This window comes from Mastigoproctus giganteus, chromosome 6 (assembly GCF_048544385.1).
Source record: "Mastigoproctus giganteus isolate SK-2022 chromosome 6, ASM4854438v1, whole genome shotgun sequence".
NCBI classification, from domain to species: domain Eukaryota; kingdom Metazoa; phylum Arthropoda; class Arachnida; order Uropygi; family Thelyphonidae; genus Mastigoproctus; species Mastigoproctus giganteus.
This window is the reverse complement of record NC_143580.1, coordinates 156,127,808-156,146,054: the sequence shown is the minus strand read 5'-3', so window position 1 is coordinate 156,146,054 and position 18,247 is coordinate 156,127,808. Positions and strand designations below refer to the sequence as shown.

At 36.5% G+C, this 18,247-nt stretch overlaps 1 protein-coding gene across 1 annotated transcript in view; it reads left to right on the top strand.

Annotated features, from left to right (window-relative positions):
• The window catches only part of LOC150084675 (uncharacterized), a 284,941-nt gene that overhangs the window by 42,129 nt on the left and 224,565 nt on the right, over positions 1-18,247 (top strand). The window contains exons 3-4 of the mRNA XM_090376319.1: positions 6,737-6,850; positions 7,479-7,592. Coding sequence (XP_090232445.1) covers positions 6,737-6,850; positions 7,479-7,592 — 228 coding nt within the window. The remainder of the gene's footprint in view (positions 1-6,736; positions 6,851-7,478; positions 7,593-18,247) is intronic.

Genomic DNA, 18,247 nt, shown 5'->3' with positions numbered 1-18,247 from the left:
GCTTCAAAGGCCAAGGCAATGAACAAATTCACCAGCCTAATCAGAGAGACACAATAATGACACCACTAATTTTAAATCAAAAATTACAAAAACAATTTTTAAGCAATAAAGAAAGTTCCACTTAGTGGCTCCCAAAAAGTATTACACTATGAAGTAGCTTCAACAGCCAATTCACATTTTAATGTTGTCTCATTTTAGCATGTTTGAGGTTATAGTGGTGGGAAAAATTTTAGCTGCATATTATAGTATAGAGGAGAAGAGAGAACATACTTTTTGATCGTTGAAACTGGCAGAAAGCTCTTGAGGGTGTGCATTTATTGCAGTACTTAGACTTTATTTTTTTCGCAGTTAACCTTGATAATGGGAGATTGTTTCACAAGTGGATTGATTTGGAAAGGGTGAAATTTTTTTTTTTTAATTGCAATGTGCATGGATTTCTTTGCATTTATTTTTAGCTCAAATATAGAAAAATTCTTGTGTGTGTGAGTGAGTAATTGACCAACCGAAAGGTCATGAGCATTGAAAATTACAGGCATTTTATACAAGAAGAAGAGTCAATGTAGAAAAGAGACAATGAAAGAGTAATTTTGAAGAGACCTAGTGAATATGGCATGCAGTGATGTTCCATAGTAGAGGATAGGGTCATTTTGGATTATTAGTATTAACAATATGGTTCAAGGAATCCCAAGACATTTGCTGTATTTTTGACAGCCAAAAAAAAAAAGTAAAAAAAAAAAAAAAAATAATAATAAATAAATAATAAAATGAAATAAAACAAACCACCTATTTGACTCCCTCCTCACAGATGCCTATCCAACTGACCTTTGAACCTCCTCAAGCTGTCAGCCTCTACCATCTTTGAAAGGAATTTTTCCACAATCAACAACTCATTGGTACTGGCTAAAAAAAACTCCCTTCAGTCCAGTTTAAACCTCTTCCTCCATAATTTGATTATGGCTCCTCATAGTGAAAATTTCACCCTCATTCATTTTACTTTCTCATCTCAGAGCTTTGTAATACACCTCAATCAAGTGTCCTCTAAGGTGCATAGTTATCACACCCTGCAGTCCACACATTGAAGTCATTTCTCAATATGGACTTCCCTTTGTTGATCTTATTTGCCTCTAGGAGCCCATCATTAGATCCTTTCAAGAAGCCAGATTTCTTTCTTTAAGTGCAGTCTCCATACTTGGACATAGTTATTCCAAGTATGCCTTATACAATGGGATTATAACAACACTATATCTATAAGCCGATGTTTGATTTAGTAGGATACCACATGCCCTTGATGTCTGTCTACACTGCTTGGAGAACAACACAAAATGTATAAGGCATTTTGGGACTGCTATTTCCCAAGTGTATTTTGCTGATTTAAAACATAGCTACTACTTTTCTCTTGGCGCCTCCGTAGCCAGGTGGGAAGGAGCAGCAGTGCGTAGCACACACTTCTTGATCAGACCGGGGTTCGAGCCCATCATCACCAAATACGGAGGATATGGAAAGGTCAGGGAATGACCACCGCATATCCCAGAGCAATATGGCCTTAGTTGCTAATGCTCCTAAAAGCCAAATAACAACAGCTACTTTTCTCACCATCCCCAAAGTCTAAGTCTTTCTGGAGAAGCTATGCTTGGTGCTGATCATTAATTATGTTACTGATCTTGACATTGCACCATATATTTCTTTGTTGATGTAATTTAAGAAAATCAAAAACGGTAATGATCCTAATACTGGTCCTTGGGGGAACTTCACTTCTTTCACTAGCCTTGGCCTAATCTGAAGAGTAACCATTAATTACAGCCCTTTACCTCCTTCCCTGAAATCAATCTAAGGATTTTCCCTGTGATTCCAACATGTTCCAGATTATACAATAACCTCTCATGTGGGACTGAATCAAATGCTTTGCTGAAATCTAAGTAAACAATATTAAAATTATTTTCTACATCCAGCTCATGAGTACTCTGTCAAAATAGTTAACCAGGTTGATTAAATATTATTTTTCCCTTTAGGAGGCCATGTTGTGTTTCCTTCAGAATTCCATTTCTGTATAAAGGATTCTGTACCCCACTGTTGATCATTGTCTCCATGATTTTCCATACTACTGAAGTCATATTGATTAGTCCCTAATTACTCACTTCACTCTTAACAGCCACGTTTATATATTGGTAATACACTGGCACTTCTCCTGTACAAGGGAATAACTTCCGAGTCTAATGATGAACTCGTAATTAGCCTCAATGATTCAGTGCACTCTCTTGCTGCCTCCCTTAAAATTACTGGGTATATGCTATCAACTCTGGAAGCCTTAGCCTTTAGGCCCAAAAATTTTTCTAATAAGTAATCTCCTGCAATTTTGGTATTGTAGGAGATTACTCATTCATGCTTCTCAGCCTCACTCGCACTGTTCTCCTCACTACAAAGGGCCATTCTTCTGTAAATTTTGATGAAAAGTACCTGTTCAGTACATCCACAATATCAGATGGGTTATCTAAGACTTATCTGCACCCTTTATTCAAGGATCCAATCTGATTTGTTCTGTTGTTAGTATTGATGTATGCAAAACTCCATGTTCTTGATCTTTTTTTTTCCCTCAGCCAGCAATAACCCCAGGGGCTCACATCTGGTGAGTATGCACTTAGCACACCCAGGGTCTTGAGCTGGATATTATCATTCTTCTCCTTTTTGGTGATTTCCTTCCCTTCTCTCTCTCTCTTTCTCTCATGGTAACTCAGAAATTTTTTTTTTTTTTGGCTGGTGCAGCAAAAGCCTCGGGCTTCCTTGCACCACATGGCTAATAATAATAATAATAATAATTTTTCTTCATTTAACCTTGCCAGTTTTATTCATATGTCAGTCATATTACAGATTTAAATCAGTACAGATCTAGATCAACTTGTAGATGTTGTAGACCTCAGTACTTATCTTTTTAACTTTTCCATGCCATCTTTTTCTGCTCTGTAACTGATTATCCTAGTATTCATCTGTCTTGGCATTCTCCTTATGCTGTATTTTCTTAATGGTATGTATGCATTTAAAGTTTTTGTAATACAGCATTAAAAGTATACCATAATTATAATGTATTTGCACTGTGTGTGTGTGTGCGCGTGCGCTATTTCCCTACTTGATAGTGGCCATGTAGCATCTAAGCTCTCATAATCTTCTTTCCTGAAATTAAAACCCATTCAATTGCCTTTAACAATTGAATGTCTGCTGTCTCTCTCTTTCTCTCTTTCCCCACATCATCATGATAAAAAAAAACTCTATAATTGCTTAAAACTCTATAATTCCTCCCTGCTAATCACCCACATACTGTCAGCCATGTGATGTTATTCTAAACCTGATCATGAGTAATGATCAGGTTTAGAATATTCTTGCCCCTAGTACTTTCTCTAAGATGCTGATACAAATAGCAATCATTCAGTTAATTCAAAGATTTTGTTCTTCCCCATGGCAAGTTCATTTTGTTCTTCCCATGGCATGAATAATGATCAGGTTTAGAATATTCTTGCCCTTAGTACTTTCTTTAACATGCTGATACAAATAGCAATCATCCAGTTAATTCAATTTTGTTCTTCCCATGGCAAGTTTACCCTCCCACTTGTTCCACTCAGAGGTCAATTGAAATCACCCAAATAAGGCATTGACACTTGCTTGCCCATTCCATTTGCATGTAGAGGCTCCCATTGTAATCTTCAGTGTACTGGTCTGTAGATTATTCTGAACTCATTGAACTTGCCTCCAACTAACTTGCACTGCACAGATTCTGTACTAGCACATGTAACTTCGGAATCTCTAAAAGCTTTTGTTGTGCTTAGGCTGCTTTTGATAAGAAGCACTACTCTACCACTCCTTCTATCTTCCCTATCCTTTCTAAATATGTTGTACAATCCATAGTGAAACTCATCATCCCCTACTTCTGGGTGACACCGTGTTACTGTTAGTGCTATTATGTCAGCAATAATTTTCCTAATTAGGAATTTTTAATTCACTCATTTTATTGACAACACTCTTATCAACAAAATTTAACTTTAAATGTAAACACAGTTAAGACTGTTTCTTATAGTTTACTACCCTGATACACACCTTGAGGTTATTTAAGCATGTTTCCTCTAGTATCAGCTTCCTGCTTTTTGGAAACATTGCAGCCCTCAAAACACCTTGCCAATATCGGCTTTTGTGACAAAAATAAGTAGAACTCATGAAGTGATTATAACCGCCCTAACTAGTAGTTTCCATAAATCCTTAAGGTATCCTCAATAATACTGGCAAAAACCCTTGTGCCCCCTTTGTTCTTAACCCACTTGGTGAGATCTGCAAAAGGCGCACCTGTATGTGGAAAGCCTTTGAATATGTGAGTTTATAGATCTTGGCAACCAGGCACATCAGAAGTGGGGGGGAGCCTGATTGCATTCTCTAAGGTTCTAAAATGGGATAGCAAAATGAGTGATGGTGAAATTTTTGCTGTTATAAATGGTTCCATAACTAGAGATCATAAATTCAAATTATGGGCTAAGAGATGTAGATTGGATCGTAAGAAGTTTATTGCAGTCTACCAATTGTTAATTACTGAACTAAGTTACCTCCATATGTAGTTGTGCTTGACAGCTTGGGGAAATTGAAAGGTTAACTGGATAGTTATCTACGCGAGGGAAACATGTAGGTAGTTTATTTCCTTTTTAGCAGGGGCCCACTTTTTGGTGTTCCACTTCTCTGCATTCTGCTAATACGGTAGTTTTCAATTATATCCATGTTCAGCGCTTGTTCTTTTCGGCATGATGTGCTCAGCAGCTGAGTCTGAGAAGGGCATCCAACATCATTTTATTGCCAGTGATTTAGTATGTTTACAGCATATGATAGTGTAAACATGTTGTTAGATTTTTATATGCATTTGTAAGTTTTAAATTTATTATTTTTATTTAATTATTTATTTATTTATATATTATATTATTTAGTTAAAACTAAAAAAAAAAAAAGGGAAAAGGTGATTTTTGCTTTTCAGTGGGGGTCTGGAACCTAACCTGCTATATGAGTGGGGTCCTACTATTTTTAATTTAAATATATATATATATATATATATATATATTTTTTTTTTTTATTATTATTATTATTTATTTATTTATATATTATATTATTTAGTTATTTATTTTTTTGACTAGTGCAGTAACAGTCTGTGACTTGCCCTATATGGCTAATATTAATATAAATAACTTGCCTTTGATAACTGTGATATGTTCTCATTGTAAAAAGATTAAAATGAAAAACTGAAAAAAACAAGCTGGGGAATTATTAAAAAGACATTGGCAGAGATAGTGGCCATTAGGGAAGTCTACTTGTATACAGGGTGGGCACATGTTTTGGCTTGTATTTCTTGCCTTCATACTAAGGCAATATGAATTGAATTGTGGTTGCAATACCATACGTTTATTTTATTTGGAAATAAATATTTATTGATATCAGTTTTTAATAATCTTTATTAAATTTTTATAAATCTTTATTAAGTTTCTATTAATCTATATATTAGTTAAACCTTTACTGCTTTTTAAATTGCAGGAGGGTTTTATTCCTGGGCCTTATCTTATGTATTGCACTGAAAATGAAAAACTTTCAAAACAAGGTTTGCTTGGTGGCTAATTTTTCTGCAGAAAATTTTTCTCAGGTGTTTTTATTATGGTCATAGTCATTACTCTTTCTTTCTTTTTTTTTTTCTTTTTCTTTTAATAATATACACTATAACTTTAATATTTTAGTAAATAAAATTGACAAGCATGTATTACATTAAACCACAGAGTTAGGGGAACCCCCCCAGTGCTATTAGTCAAATTACACACACTACATTAAAGGCATCTGAACACAGTTGAGGAGAACTTCATTCCCAGTTGTTGATTTGTCCTACTGATAGCCACAAAAACCAGGCACCATTACCTTCACTGCTAATGGCATTGCCTAAAACTTCTTTGCTCAAGGTGAACCAGTTTGCTTCCTTTGCACTGATGCATATTTATATTTCAGTTGAAAATAGTGCACTCACAATTCATTCCATTTCTAATGATGCAAATGTTGAAAATATGATGTTCTTATGAGCAACTGACATATTTTTTTTTCACAGCATGATGGGACAAGCGTGTAAATGTTTTGATGATTATACTGAAATACACTCAGGTGTTTTTATTATATGTATATAAATATGCACTGATGCATATTTATATTTCAGTTGAAAGTAGTGCACTCACAATTCATTCCATTTCTAATGATGCAAATGTTGAAAATATGATGTTCTTATGAGCAACTGACATATTTTTTTTTCACAGCATGATGGGACAAGCGTGTAAATGTTTTGATGATTATACTGAAAAATAAATGATATACAGGCAAACCCCCCATGTAACACGGCACTTCTACAACACAGTTTCGCTCTAACACGATTGATAAATTATGACAATCCTTGCACAACACAGTATTTTTGAGATTTTGTGCTGGGAAAACCCTGATATTATGTTAGATGTAATTTTTCAACGTTTCCATTCCTTTTTGTGAATCCCTGCTGTTGACTCACTGGTCGTTATTGCCTTCGTAATATTAATTTTTTCAAAGCAAATAAAAAGCTTTGTGTGTCTTATGTTTTCTACAGTAAGAATTTATTTCATTAATATAATACAATAATGAAGATTTTTATCATATTAAAATTTAACAATAATAAATAAATAGTTAAGATATTTATAAAATATATGAATTTTAGGAACATGTTACAGAAAAATTGACCAAAGATAGCAAAAATCAACAGACTTCATATAATAAATCTAATATTGTGACTGGCAGAGAAAGACAGAAGAGTGCTCCTCTTTCATATAAGGTTTGTCTATTGGCACTACTATTTGTTATTTGATTTTCTTTTTTTGGAATTTTGACTGTCTTAATGGCATATAAAATTTATTATTTCACTTAACTGTAACTGTACAATTAATGCATTAGATATGCATTAATTGTACATTTAACTTACTAGCCTGATTTTGTCCAAAAAATGGTCTTCTTTTTAAAAGTTTTGTTAAATTATGTTTTAAACCAAATTGAAATTATTACATATAATAATTTCAGTTTGGTTCTTAGTCCCATATATCACGGTTTTGCATTATACGAGATTTTGTAGGAACCAAACTATCGTGTTATACAAGGGTTACCTGTATTCAGTCCTGCTTGCTTCTCCCCTTCCCTCTTTATGTGGCTGAATCTCCCTTTCATATAGTTTATAAGTATCGTATAAACTCTTTCCAAATTTTAATTTAGTGATGTTGCAAGCATTGGATATTGACTTCACTTCAATAAAGGTTAGTAGAGAATACAATTAAGCTTTGTGTGTCTTATGTTTTCTACAGTAAGAATTTATTTCATTAATATAGTACAATAATGAAGACTTTTATCATATTAAAATTTAACAATAATAAATAAATAGTAAAGATATTTATAAAATATATGAATTTTAGGAACATGTTACAGAAAAATTGACTAAAGATAGTAAAAATCAACAGACTTCATATAATAAATCTAATATTGTGGCTGGCAGAGAAAGACAGAAGAGTGCTCCTCTTTCATATAAGGTTTGTCTATTGGCACTACTATTTGTTATTTGATTTTCTTTTTTTGGAATTTTGACTGTCTTAATGGCATATAAAATTTATTATTTCACTTAACTATAACTGTACAATTAATGCATTAGATATGCATTAATTGTACATTTAACTTACTAGCCTGATTTTGTCCAAAAAATGGGCTTCTTTTTAAAATTTTGTTAAATTATGTTTTAAACCAAATTGAAATTATTACATATAATATATACTCCATGAGTATATATTGTATGTAATCATCATGATAATAGGTTGTGTATTTCATTATAATAAATGTCATGGAGTTACAACATATACTCAGTGATATATTTATTTATAACCCCTGGCTTAGTGCTGTGAAGGGCTTTGTAAAGTCTAGGTACCTGCATGTATCTTTGCACCTTATAATAAAGATCATATTTATTTTATATATTTATGCATTTATTTATACTGCATAATAAGCGTTTATTCTCTATCCCTTCACATAATTCAAACATAGCCAAGAGAAAGAAAAGAGAACAAAAACTATAACATATGAAGTATTAGCATTGAAATGGCATAATGATTCAATGATGCAACTTTGTTCTGCATCTGCTGAAGGAGGAGGGGATTCATTATTCTCAATGTCAAAAAGCATCTATCCAGTTCTTCCTTAAATTTTTGCCAAACTCCTTGCTTTGGCCACCCATACAGATAACTTATTTTACCATTCCACAACACAATGCTCAAAGGTAAGCTTCGTAAGTTCTAGTCTGTTGTTCTCTAAGATTTTATAGTTTCCCTCTGATTCTTATCTCATTCACCTGTGAGAATATTCTTCTCTCATTCATTCATTTTAATAATCTCCTCTCAGGGCTTTATACTATAATCATATCCCCCACTCCCAAGTGTCTAGTTTCTTAGCTCAGCAGACCACATCGTCCAAGTTGCTTCTCATAGGTGCTTAATGCACCAACTTGTTTCCCTTCATTGCATCTTGCTCAGAAGTTCTATATCAACATCTCTCAATATTTCACTTACTATCTTCAGGTGTGGCCTCGAGACCTGGATACAAGTGTGGTCATGCCATCTTATTATATAGAGCAATAATATCCTCCTCTCTACTTGAAAAATTCTGATAAATTATAGATAGAATGCCATCTGATTATGCTGCCTGTTGAACTTCATGTCTTTCTGCATCATTAATCCATAAGTTCCCCTAATTTCTTCTCGTGTAATCTATAAACTATTCCTGAGTTTCTGTTTCTCAAGTATAAAACATTGCATTTGATAGCATTAAACTTTAGCTGCCATTTTTCAAATCATACTTGCAGTTGATCCAAATTCTTTTTAAATATAGCTAAGTATTCAGCTATACTGGAGGCCCCACTTTAGGAAGGATATAGATCTGCTGGAAAAGGTGCAGAGAAGTGCAACCAGTTTGGTGAAGGGAACAAAACGGTGCTCCCTCAAGAATTTTTTGCATTATCTATATATCTTCAGTTCTGCAAACTTCAGCATCTGGAGACTAAGGCGCCTCCGTAGCCAGGTGGGAAGGCGGAGCAGCAGTGTGTAGCACACACTCCTTGATTAGACCGGGGTTCGAGCCCGTCACCACCAAATGCGGAGGATGCGGAAAGGTTAGGGAATGACCACTGCATATCCCGGAGCAATATGGCCTTAGTTACTAATGTTCCTAAAAACCAAATAACAACAATAACAAGCTGGAGACTAGGCACCTGCAGGGAGATCTGATTGAGGTGTTTAAGACCCTGAATGGATTGAGTAAGCTAAACATTGATGCCATTCTTCCTCTTGCTAAGACTACATACAAGAAAGGGGCACAAATTCAAGTTAAGGAGGAATGGTTGCAGGATAGATGTGTGACATTTGCCATCAACTGGTAGATGGTTGATCGTTGGAACAGGCTTTCATCTGTTGTTGTGGAAGTGGGTGGTGTGAATAAATTCAAGGAAGAACTAGACAAACTCTTGGAGTATGGATGGATGAAGTGTGTGTGTGTGTGCTTTTTTTCTTTTTTGCTGATACTATATAAGCTTGCTTTCTTGTATCATTTGCCACTACTATTTATTCAGAAGAAGAAAAATACTAAGATGGATTCTCTAGAAAAAAATAATTTTTTTATTAAAAAATTGACAATAACAATATCAAAAGAGGAAGGGAGCATTTTTATTTATGCTTGATGCTATTTTGATAATTTAATAAATGAAATTTGACAATAGAGCTAAATGTTATCTGAAATTCTTAACATTTTTTAATATTATTTACCTTTTGTGAGTGAATATCTGGAACATATACAAGCCATCTGGAGTTTTTTGTTTTTTTTTATGAAAATCCCAAACACAAGAGGTATTAGAATCTATAATACTTAGTACCGTACTTGGGTTGGAGGTTGAGAAGATGAAAGAAGATATTTGTTGACATTAGACTTGAACTTCTGTAGATTGTTATTTTCAGGAAATACGTAAGAAGGAAGGTTGTTCCAGAAAATGGCAGTTAAATGAATAAACGAAGAAGATGAAATGTTGGTCCGGGAGTTTGAAGTTGGACAGTAAACGGATGTTGGCAGAACGTGTCCGGATTGTTTTGAAAGAGAGAGAGAGAGAGAGAGCGGGTATTATAGAAGCCAGTTCGGAAGAACAGTGCCCATGGAAGTATCTGTAGAAAAGGCATGCAGCAGAAACAGTATGCCAATGAGACAGAGAGTGGAGATACTCTTTTTGAGATGAGTCATTAATTAACCTAACTGCCCTCTTCTGGATGGAATCTAGAAGCCTGAGACAGGGTGTTGGAGGCACCGCCCCAGATGAGAGAAAGGAAATGCAGAGGAAGCAGTATTTGTAATGTGCTTGTGCCACGAGAGATTAGAAGTCAGGGCAATCCCCAAAAGAGATATATCATTTTGCCTAGAAATCAGTGTGTCACCAAAGATAAACATAGGAACGGAAAAATCCTTTTTGCGAGATATAAGACAAGACTGAGTTTTAGAAGAATTGAAATCAACTAAGTTGTCTTTACCCCACTGGAGAATACCTGGAGATCGGCATTTAAGGAATTGGTAGCGGATATTCGAGAACTTGAAACTGATTTAGCAGGGCAAGGTTTTTCAAAATGGAAAGTGGAATGCAATGTGCTATCATCGGCAAAACTATGGATAGGATTTCCAGTCAATGGAAGAAGGTCATTAATATACAAGAGGACAAGAGTGAGGGAAAGAACTGAGTGGGGGAATACCAGCATTAGTGGAGAAGTTAGAAGACAGAGAGCCATTGACCATCACCCTTAGTGAGCGATCAGAGGGAAAACTGGATAACCAATTACAAAAAACAGTTGGCAAACCATAAGATGGAAGCTTGTTTAGAAGACCTTTATGCCAAACACGATTGAAAGTCTTTGAGATGTCAATAGCAACTGTTTGTGTTTCGCTAAACTTTTCCATTGAATTTGTCCATAAATGGGTAACATAAGCCAGAATATCACCAGTGGATCGACACTGACGGAATCCATACTGGCCATCATTGATCAGATGGAAGGCTTCTAGGTAGTTTAAGAGTTGGCGGTTAATTGATTTCTCCATTACTTTAGAAAGAGTAGAAGTAATTCAAATGGGTCGATAATTGGATGGGAGGGATTTGTCACTCTTTTTAGGAACTGACTGGATATGAGCAAATTTTCAAGTAGAAGGAAACACACCTTTGGAATAAGAAAGTGAAAAAAGCGGCAAAGAACAGCAGTAAGTTTGGGAGCACAGGTTTTGAGAACAAGTGGAGAAATACCATCAGGACCTGGAGCTTCCTTAGCATAAAGATTCAGTCATCTTAGCATCAATGTCCTTCTGACATCCTTTTTATGGAAGACCACAGGAGGCATTGAATGGAGCATGTTGGGAATGGTGTGAGGTGTTTTTACCAAGATCATTAATACCTGAGTTGGAAGAAAAATGGGATGCTAGCAGGTCAGCTTAATTAATTAATTAATAAATTACACTGTGTTGGGACTACCTTGTCCATACTGCATTAGAAAGTGCTAATTTCATTTCATTCCTTTTTGGCCTTTCACTTTTCTTCTACTATTATGGACAAATATAGAAACGTAGTTCCTGATACATGGTCAGATGTAGTCCCCTGGTGAAATACCTGATTATGTATCAATATTTATTTCTGCTGACATAAGCTCAAGAATTTGTTGCATTATCTATATTAGACCTTTTACTAAAATTGTTCCCCCCCCCATATCTCATGCCAGCTATACCATTTTATTTTTATTTGCTTTTTATTAATATTTTGTTGTACTAATTTTACTTTAGTTCCCCCCCCCCCCACTTTATATTGGCAATTCAGCCCATAATTTACTTAATTCATCATAACCTCTAGGGTATTAACATTCTTTCACCTTTCACTAATCTACTACTCTTCTTTTTCTGCTTTCCTCACCCTTATAGTTACTGGCACCTTGTATAACCTTTACATCCATTTATACTTACTTAATTTAATTTAATATTAATGCAAATTACATATATATGTATATTATACAGAAAAAAGATACTTAAAAAAGAAGTATGTGGGAGAAGAGTAATAAATATTATACAATTGTAATGCTAAATGCTTCTCATTTGTAGACTATAATGGATGCATGTTTTTGTGTTTTGTGTATAAAGGTATCCACTTGCTAGCTAGCCTGTGCCAGCAGTTTCTATTCAGCAGCAGTATGATTATATATAAAAAGTCAATTTGGAGCTAAAAATATGTAATCATTGCTATAAGGATGAACTTGTGTGTAAAGTAAGTTTTAACTCTGGCCACTTGCTGAATAGTCACCAGCTGAGAGTATATGTATGTAAATCCAATGTTTCTACGTACATTTTTGAAGCTCCCTTTTGAATTTTGTGCTCCTTTCATTCAAGAAGATGCATTCAAAAATGCTCGTGTCATAAGTCTTCAGACATTGTATGACCATTGCATGCTGAGACTTGCATTGTAAGTATCTAGTCTGCCTGGTAAAAGTCAATCAGCAGCTGATTTCTTGCATTTAAATTAGATGAGTCCTCAGAGTGGCACCATTCACACACAGGCTTAAGTCTGTGCAGGTTTTGCCCTAATAAAAATAATCTATTGGAGTTGTTGCTATTAGCATTAGTAGAGGCATACGATGCAAGCTTATGTGGCGCCTCCGTAGCCAGGTGGGCAAGAGCAGCAGTGCGTAGCACACGCTTCTTGATTAGACGGGGTTAGGGCCCATGACCACCAAACACGGAGAATGCGGAAAGGTCAGGGAATGACCACCGCATATCCCCTGAGCAATATGGCCTTAGTTGCTAGTGCTCCTAAAAACCCAACAACAACAACAACAGCAAGCTTATGCAGCACACATTTTAAAAAATGCCATGTTGTGCGAAGTCGTGTCATTCGGGACTAAGAAAAAGTACAAAAAGGGAGGTTACATTCCAAAAGCTAACAAGAATACACTATTTCATTAACAAAATGTTAAAAAAACTAACAAAAATACACTATTTCATTAAAAAAAAGTTAAAAAAACTAACAAAAATACACCATTCTAGATTTTGTGTATTTCTGCTCTCCTTAAAAAAATCAGTAATCTGGTTTTGTTTGCTTTTGCTTGATTAATCTTTATGAATTTCATCATATGGAACTAATCATTTTTGAAGCTCCCTTTTGAATTTTGGGCTCCTTTCATTCAAGAAGCTGCATTCAAAAAAATAAGATTCTAATTGCTTGGCTAACTGGCAGAATTGCTTAACAAGTACAGGTCACTGTTGAAAAAAAGCCGTGAAATAGGGTTGAATTTGAAAGTGTCTGCAATTCTGCCCAGACATGATAGGAGGGAGTATATGATGAGAGCCTTGTCGATCAATTCGGCCCTGGAAAGATTGTGCAAGGCTCAAGGGGTAGAATTATTTTCAGCCTCGACTGTGCTTGTTAACAGGAGAGATTGCTTCTACAGGGATGGGATACACTTAAATAGAAAGGGTGCAAGAATATTTGCTGATGCTATCGAGGCAGTGTTAGGTGGGGCAGAAAACTGCTAGCTTGGGAGGAGACAAAGACGAATAGATTAACAGTAGCCACCGGCAGAGATGAAAGAGATTCTTGCACAGCTTCTATTGGAATGAGCAGAAGCCTGAAAAACAAGATGCAGGATATTTCAGAGACTGGTGGGAGTCATTGCGGTACAAGTAAACACTTGGGTTGTGTTATTGTAGCTAAGAATAGAAATAGGTGCATGTATACTTGCGTGTACACCAATGCTAGGAGTTTAGTAAATGAACTTGATGAATTTGAGGTATTGCTCAAAACATCAAAGGCAGATATTGATGGGATATGAGAGACGTGGTGTCACACAGATATAAGGAATTCAGAACTGGAATTTGGGGAGTAAAACGTCTACAGAAAGGATAGACTGGATAGGAAGGGAGGAGGGGTTATGCTATTAGTTAAGAAATACATAAAATCCAAGGAAGTGAAGCCAGTGGACATCGCTGGACAGTGCAGTGTCGAGTCAGTTTGGTGTGACATAAGCATCGGGAGATCAAAATTGAGAGTAGGAGTGTGCTACAGGCCTAATGACTCTGATGAGTACAATAAGAAACTGTACAGGGAAATAGAGTGGGCCAGTAAATCAGAGAGTCTTATAATGGGAGATTTTAATTTCCCAGATATTGACTGGAATTTGGGGGCTGGTCGCTCACACACTAGCAAGGCTTTTGTGGATTTATTGGATGATTGTTTTCTACATCAGCATGTTCGGGAGGCAACTAGAGGGAGGAATACTCTTGATTTGATTATCAGCAGTGATTCTTCATGCATTAAGAATCTGCAGATAAATGAACCACTAGGTGGCAGTGATCACAGTGTGCTGAAGTGGGATTTACTCCAAGAGGTAACTACCATAAGGGGTAAAGGGAAGGGTTATTGCTTTCGTAAAGGCGACTACGATGGACTGAGACAGTATTTGAATTCTATACAGTGGGACCAACTGATGATGTTACCAACAGCAAATGCAAAATGGAAAGCATTCAAAGAACTTATCTTGGAAGCTACTAGGCTTTACATACCAACTAAGAAATATTGTTCAAGTTTTACGCCTAAATGGATGTCAGATGAACTGATGAGGCATATGGCAGAGAAGAAACATGCATGGGATACTTACAAATTAACACATGACACAGAAGCCTATGATAGATACAAGTTGATATGCAACCAAGTTACAAAGGAGGTTAGGCAGGCGAAGGCAGATTACGAGAAATCCTTGGCAAGGGATGCAAAGAAAAACAGCAAAGAGTTCTTTACTTATGTAAACTCTAGAAGGAAGGGGATGAATCAGATTGGTCCACTTGATATCGATGGATCAACTGTTGATGGTCCTGCTCAGGTAGCTAACAAACTAAATGAATATTTTGCATCGACATTCACACGTGAGGAGTTATTCAGCAAGCGGAAAGCCAGAGGTGTATTCAACTCTAGCAGTAAGCTAGAGAATCTTGTAATAACTGAGAGTAAAGAGGAGGAGAAATTGTTGAAGATAAACACAAGAAAGGCACCAGAGGTGGATGGGATCTATCCAGTTATATTAAAGGAGGCAGCAGAGCAAGTAAGCAAACCCTTAGCCATAATTATGAGAGCTTCCTTGGACTCAGGGGAAGTACCCACAGACTGGAGATGTGAAAATGTGACCCCAATTCACAAAGGAGGATCAAAGGCTGACACAAGTAATTATAGACCTCTGAGTTTAACTTCTGTTCCAGGAAAATTAATGGAGGCACTAGTTAAAGAAGCACTGCAGGATCATTTAGAGAAGACTTCAGTTATAGCTCGGACACAGCATGGTTTTGTTAAGGGGAAGTCTTGCTTGACCAATTTGATTGGATACCATGATGCAGTCACAAAGGAACTGGATGCAGGGAATAACTTTGATATTATATACTTGGATCTTAGAAAGGCTTTTGATACTGTTGCACATGGAAAACTGCTGCACAAATTGGAGCAGTGTGACATTGGAGGCAAATTGCTGTTGTGGATAAAGGGGTGGCTAAGGGGGAGAAGACAGAGAGTGGTAATCAATGGACACTGCTCATCGTGGACTAATGTTATTAGTAAAGTTCCTCAGGGCTCAGTGTTGGGTACATTATTGTTTTCTGTATTTATAAATGATATTGATGATGGTATCTCAAGCTTAATGTCGAAGTTTGCAGACGATACAAAGGTAGGCAGGGTTGTCAAGGACACTACTGACACTATGCTGCTGCAACAGGATCTGGAAAGGTTGAGCAGATGGGCTGAGAGGTGGCAAATGAAGTTTAACATTGACAAATGTAAAGTACTACACATGGGAAACAGCAACCCCAGAGCAACGTATCAACTCTGTGGTACTACACTGACAGTGCTAGAGAATGAAAGCTACCTGGGGGTGGTTGTGCAGGCAGATATGAAGTTCTCTGACTGCAGACGGGCTGCAAGAGTAGCTCACGGTGTATTGTCAATGGTATATAGGAATTTTTCTAGCAGGGATAAGGAGGTGATTATTCCCTTGTATAAGGCAATGGTCAGGCCACACCTAGAGTACCGTATACAGGTCTGGAGGCCTCATTTCAAGAAGGATGTAGAGCTGCTGGAATGAGTACAGAGAAGGGCAACAAGATTAGTGAATGGAACAAAGTTGTGCTCTTACGAAGAAAGGCTTAAGTTTTGCGAATTACAGGGTCTGGAGACTAGGCACCAGCGAGGTGATCTGATAGAGGTGTATAAAGCCTTGAATGGTTTGAGCATGCTCAGTGCTGATGGGATTCTTCCTCTCGCTCAGAATAATCACCTGAGAGGGCATAAATTCAAATTGAGGAAAGACATATGTAGGATAGACATGCGGAAATTTGCCTTTAGCCAGCGAGTGGTTGGTTGGTGGAAGAGACTTCCATCCCTTGTCGTGGAAGTTGATAGCCTAAATAAGTTTAAGGCTCAGCTGGACAGGTATTTTGAACGAACAGAGGGGTGAAGTGGAAGTGGTTTTTTTTTTTTTTTTTTGGCTGATGCTGCATAAGCTTGCTTTCTTGCATCAAATGTCTCTACTAATGCTAATGCTAATTTTCATCTGCGCTATCATCATCTGAATTGATTTGAGTTTCCTCGTCTCCAATGCCATTTCCACCAAATCTGCTTCACCAGCCTCTTTTTCTACCAGTAATTTTTGAATGTCTTATGTATATATATATATATATATATATATATATATTTTTTTTAAAACCTTTTTTAGGAGCATCGGCAACTAAGCCATGTTGCTTTGTGTATATTGTCTATAAATTGCTTGTGCCTTGAGGTCGATTTTCTGTGTTGCTTGACGAAAAACCCGAGTTTCCGGGAGAAAAAAGCCATGCTACTCTCGCATGGTCCCGAGTAACTCAGCCACGTTGTGAAAAAGGCCCATAAAAATTCCTCCCATCATCGATGGGATTCGAACTCAGGTCTTTTCCATCCGGTGTGGGGATGAGAGCGATTGTATCAACTGTGCTACCTGCGAGGGCTTCAGTAGTCACATCATCAAAACCTTCCCCTCCTACCGTCTTAGCGAGTTCTACTATCGCACTGATTCCGTTTTCTGACAGTTCAACCATATTTCCTGAATAACTAACTCTGGCCATACATTTTTTTTTTTTGTTCCACACGCATTTAATGTTGATGGTTTTACTTCCTTGAGTGATAAAGCTATGATTCTGATACAGTCCAAAATTGAGAAATGTTTCCATTACTTCAATAGATTTGAAATAAATTTTTTCCAAAATTCATTGTAACGGTTTTGTGATTAATGAGTTTTAAAGGCAGAAATAATGGCTTGATCTAATGGCTGAATGAAAGAAGTTGTATTAACCTAGTACAACTGTGTTGGTAGAAACAACTTCAACGTTTGGATGACTTAAATCTTTTGGATGGCCTGGCGTGCTATCCAATAGTAATAAAACTTTGAAAGCTAGATTTTTTTCACAAGTTCAACAAGCACATGTTCAATAGCACAGAACATAATATGGGGATTTCCCAAAAAAATAAAATACAGGGATTTCTCTTTTTTCTTTTTTTTTGACTAGCAGATCAACAGCAGGGATTCAAAAAGAGTGGAAATGTTGAAAAATCACAAGCCAGTCGACATTGCCGGACAGTGCAGTGTTGAGTCAGTTTGGTGTGACATAAGCATTGGGAGATGAAAATTGAGAGTAGGAGTGTGCTATAGGCCTAATGACTCTGATGAGTATAATAAGCAACTGTACAGGGAAATAGTGGGCCAGTAAATCAGAGAGTCTTATAATGGGAGATTTTAATTTCCCAGATATTGACTGGAATTTGGGGGCTGGTTACTTACACACTAGCAGGGCTTTTGGATTTATTGGATGATTGTTTTCTACATCAGCATGTTCAGGAGGCAACTAGAGGGAGTAATACTCTTGATTTGATTATCAGCAGTGATTCTTCATGCATTAAGAATCTGCAGATAAACGAACCACTAGGTGGCAGTGATCACAGTGTGCTGAAGTGGGATTTACTCAAAGAGGTAACTACCATTAGGGGTAAAGGGAAGGGTTATTGCTTCCGTAAAGGCGACTACGATGGACTGAGACAGTATTTAAATTCTATACAGTGGGACCAACT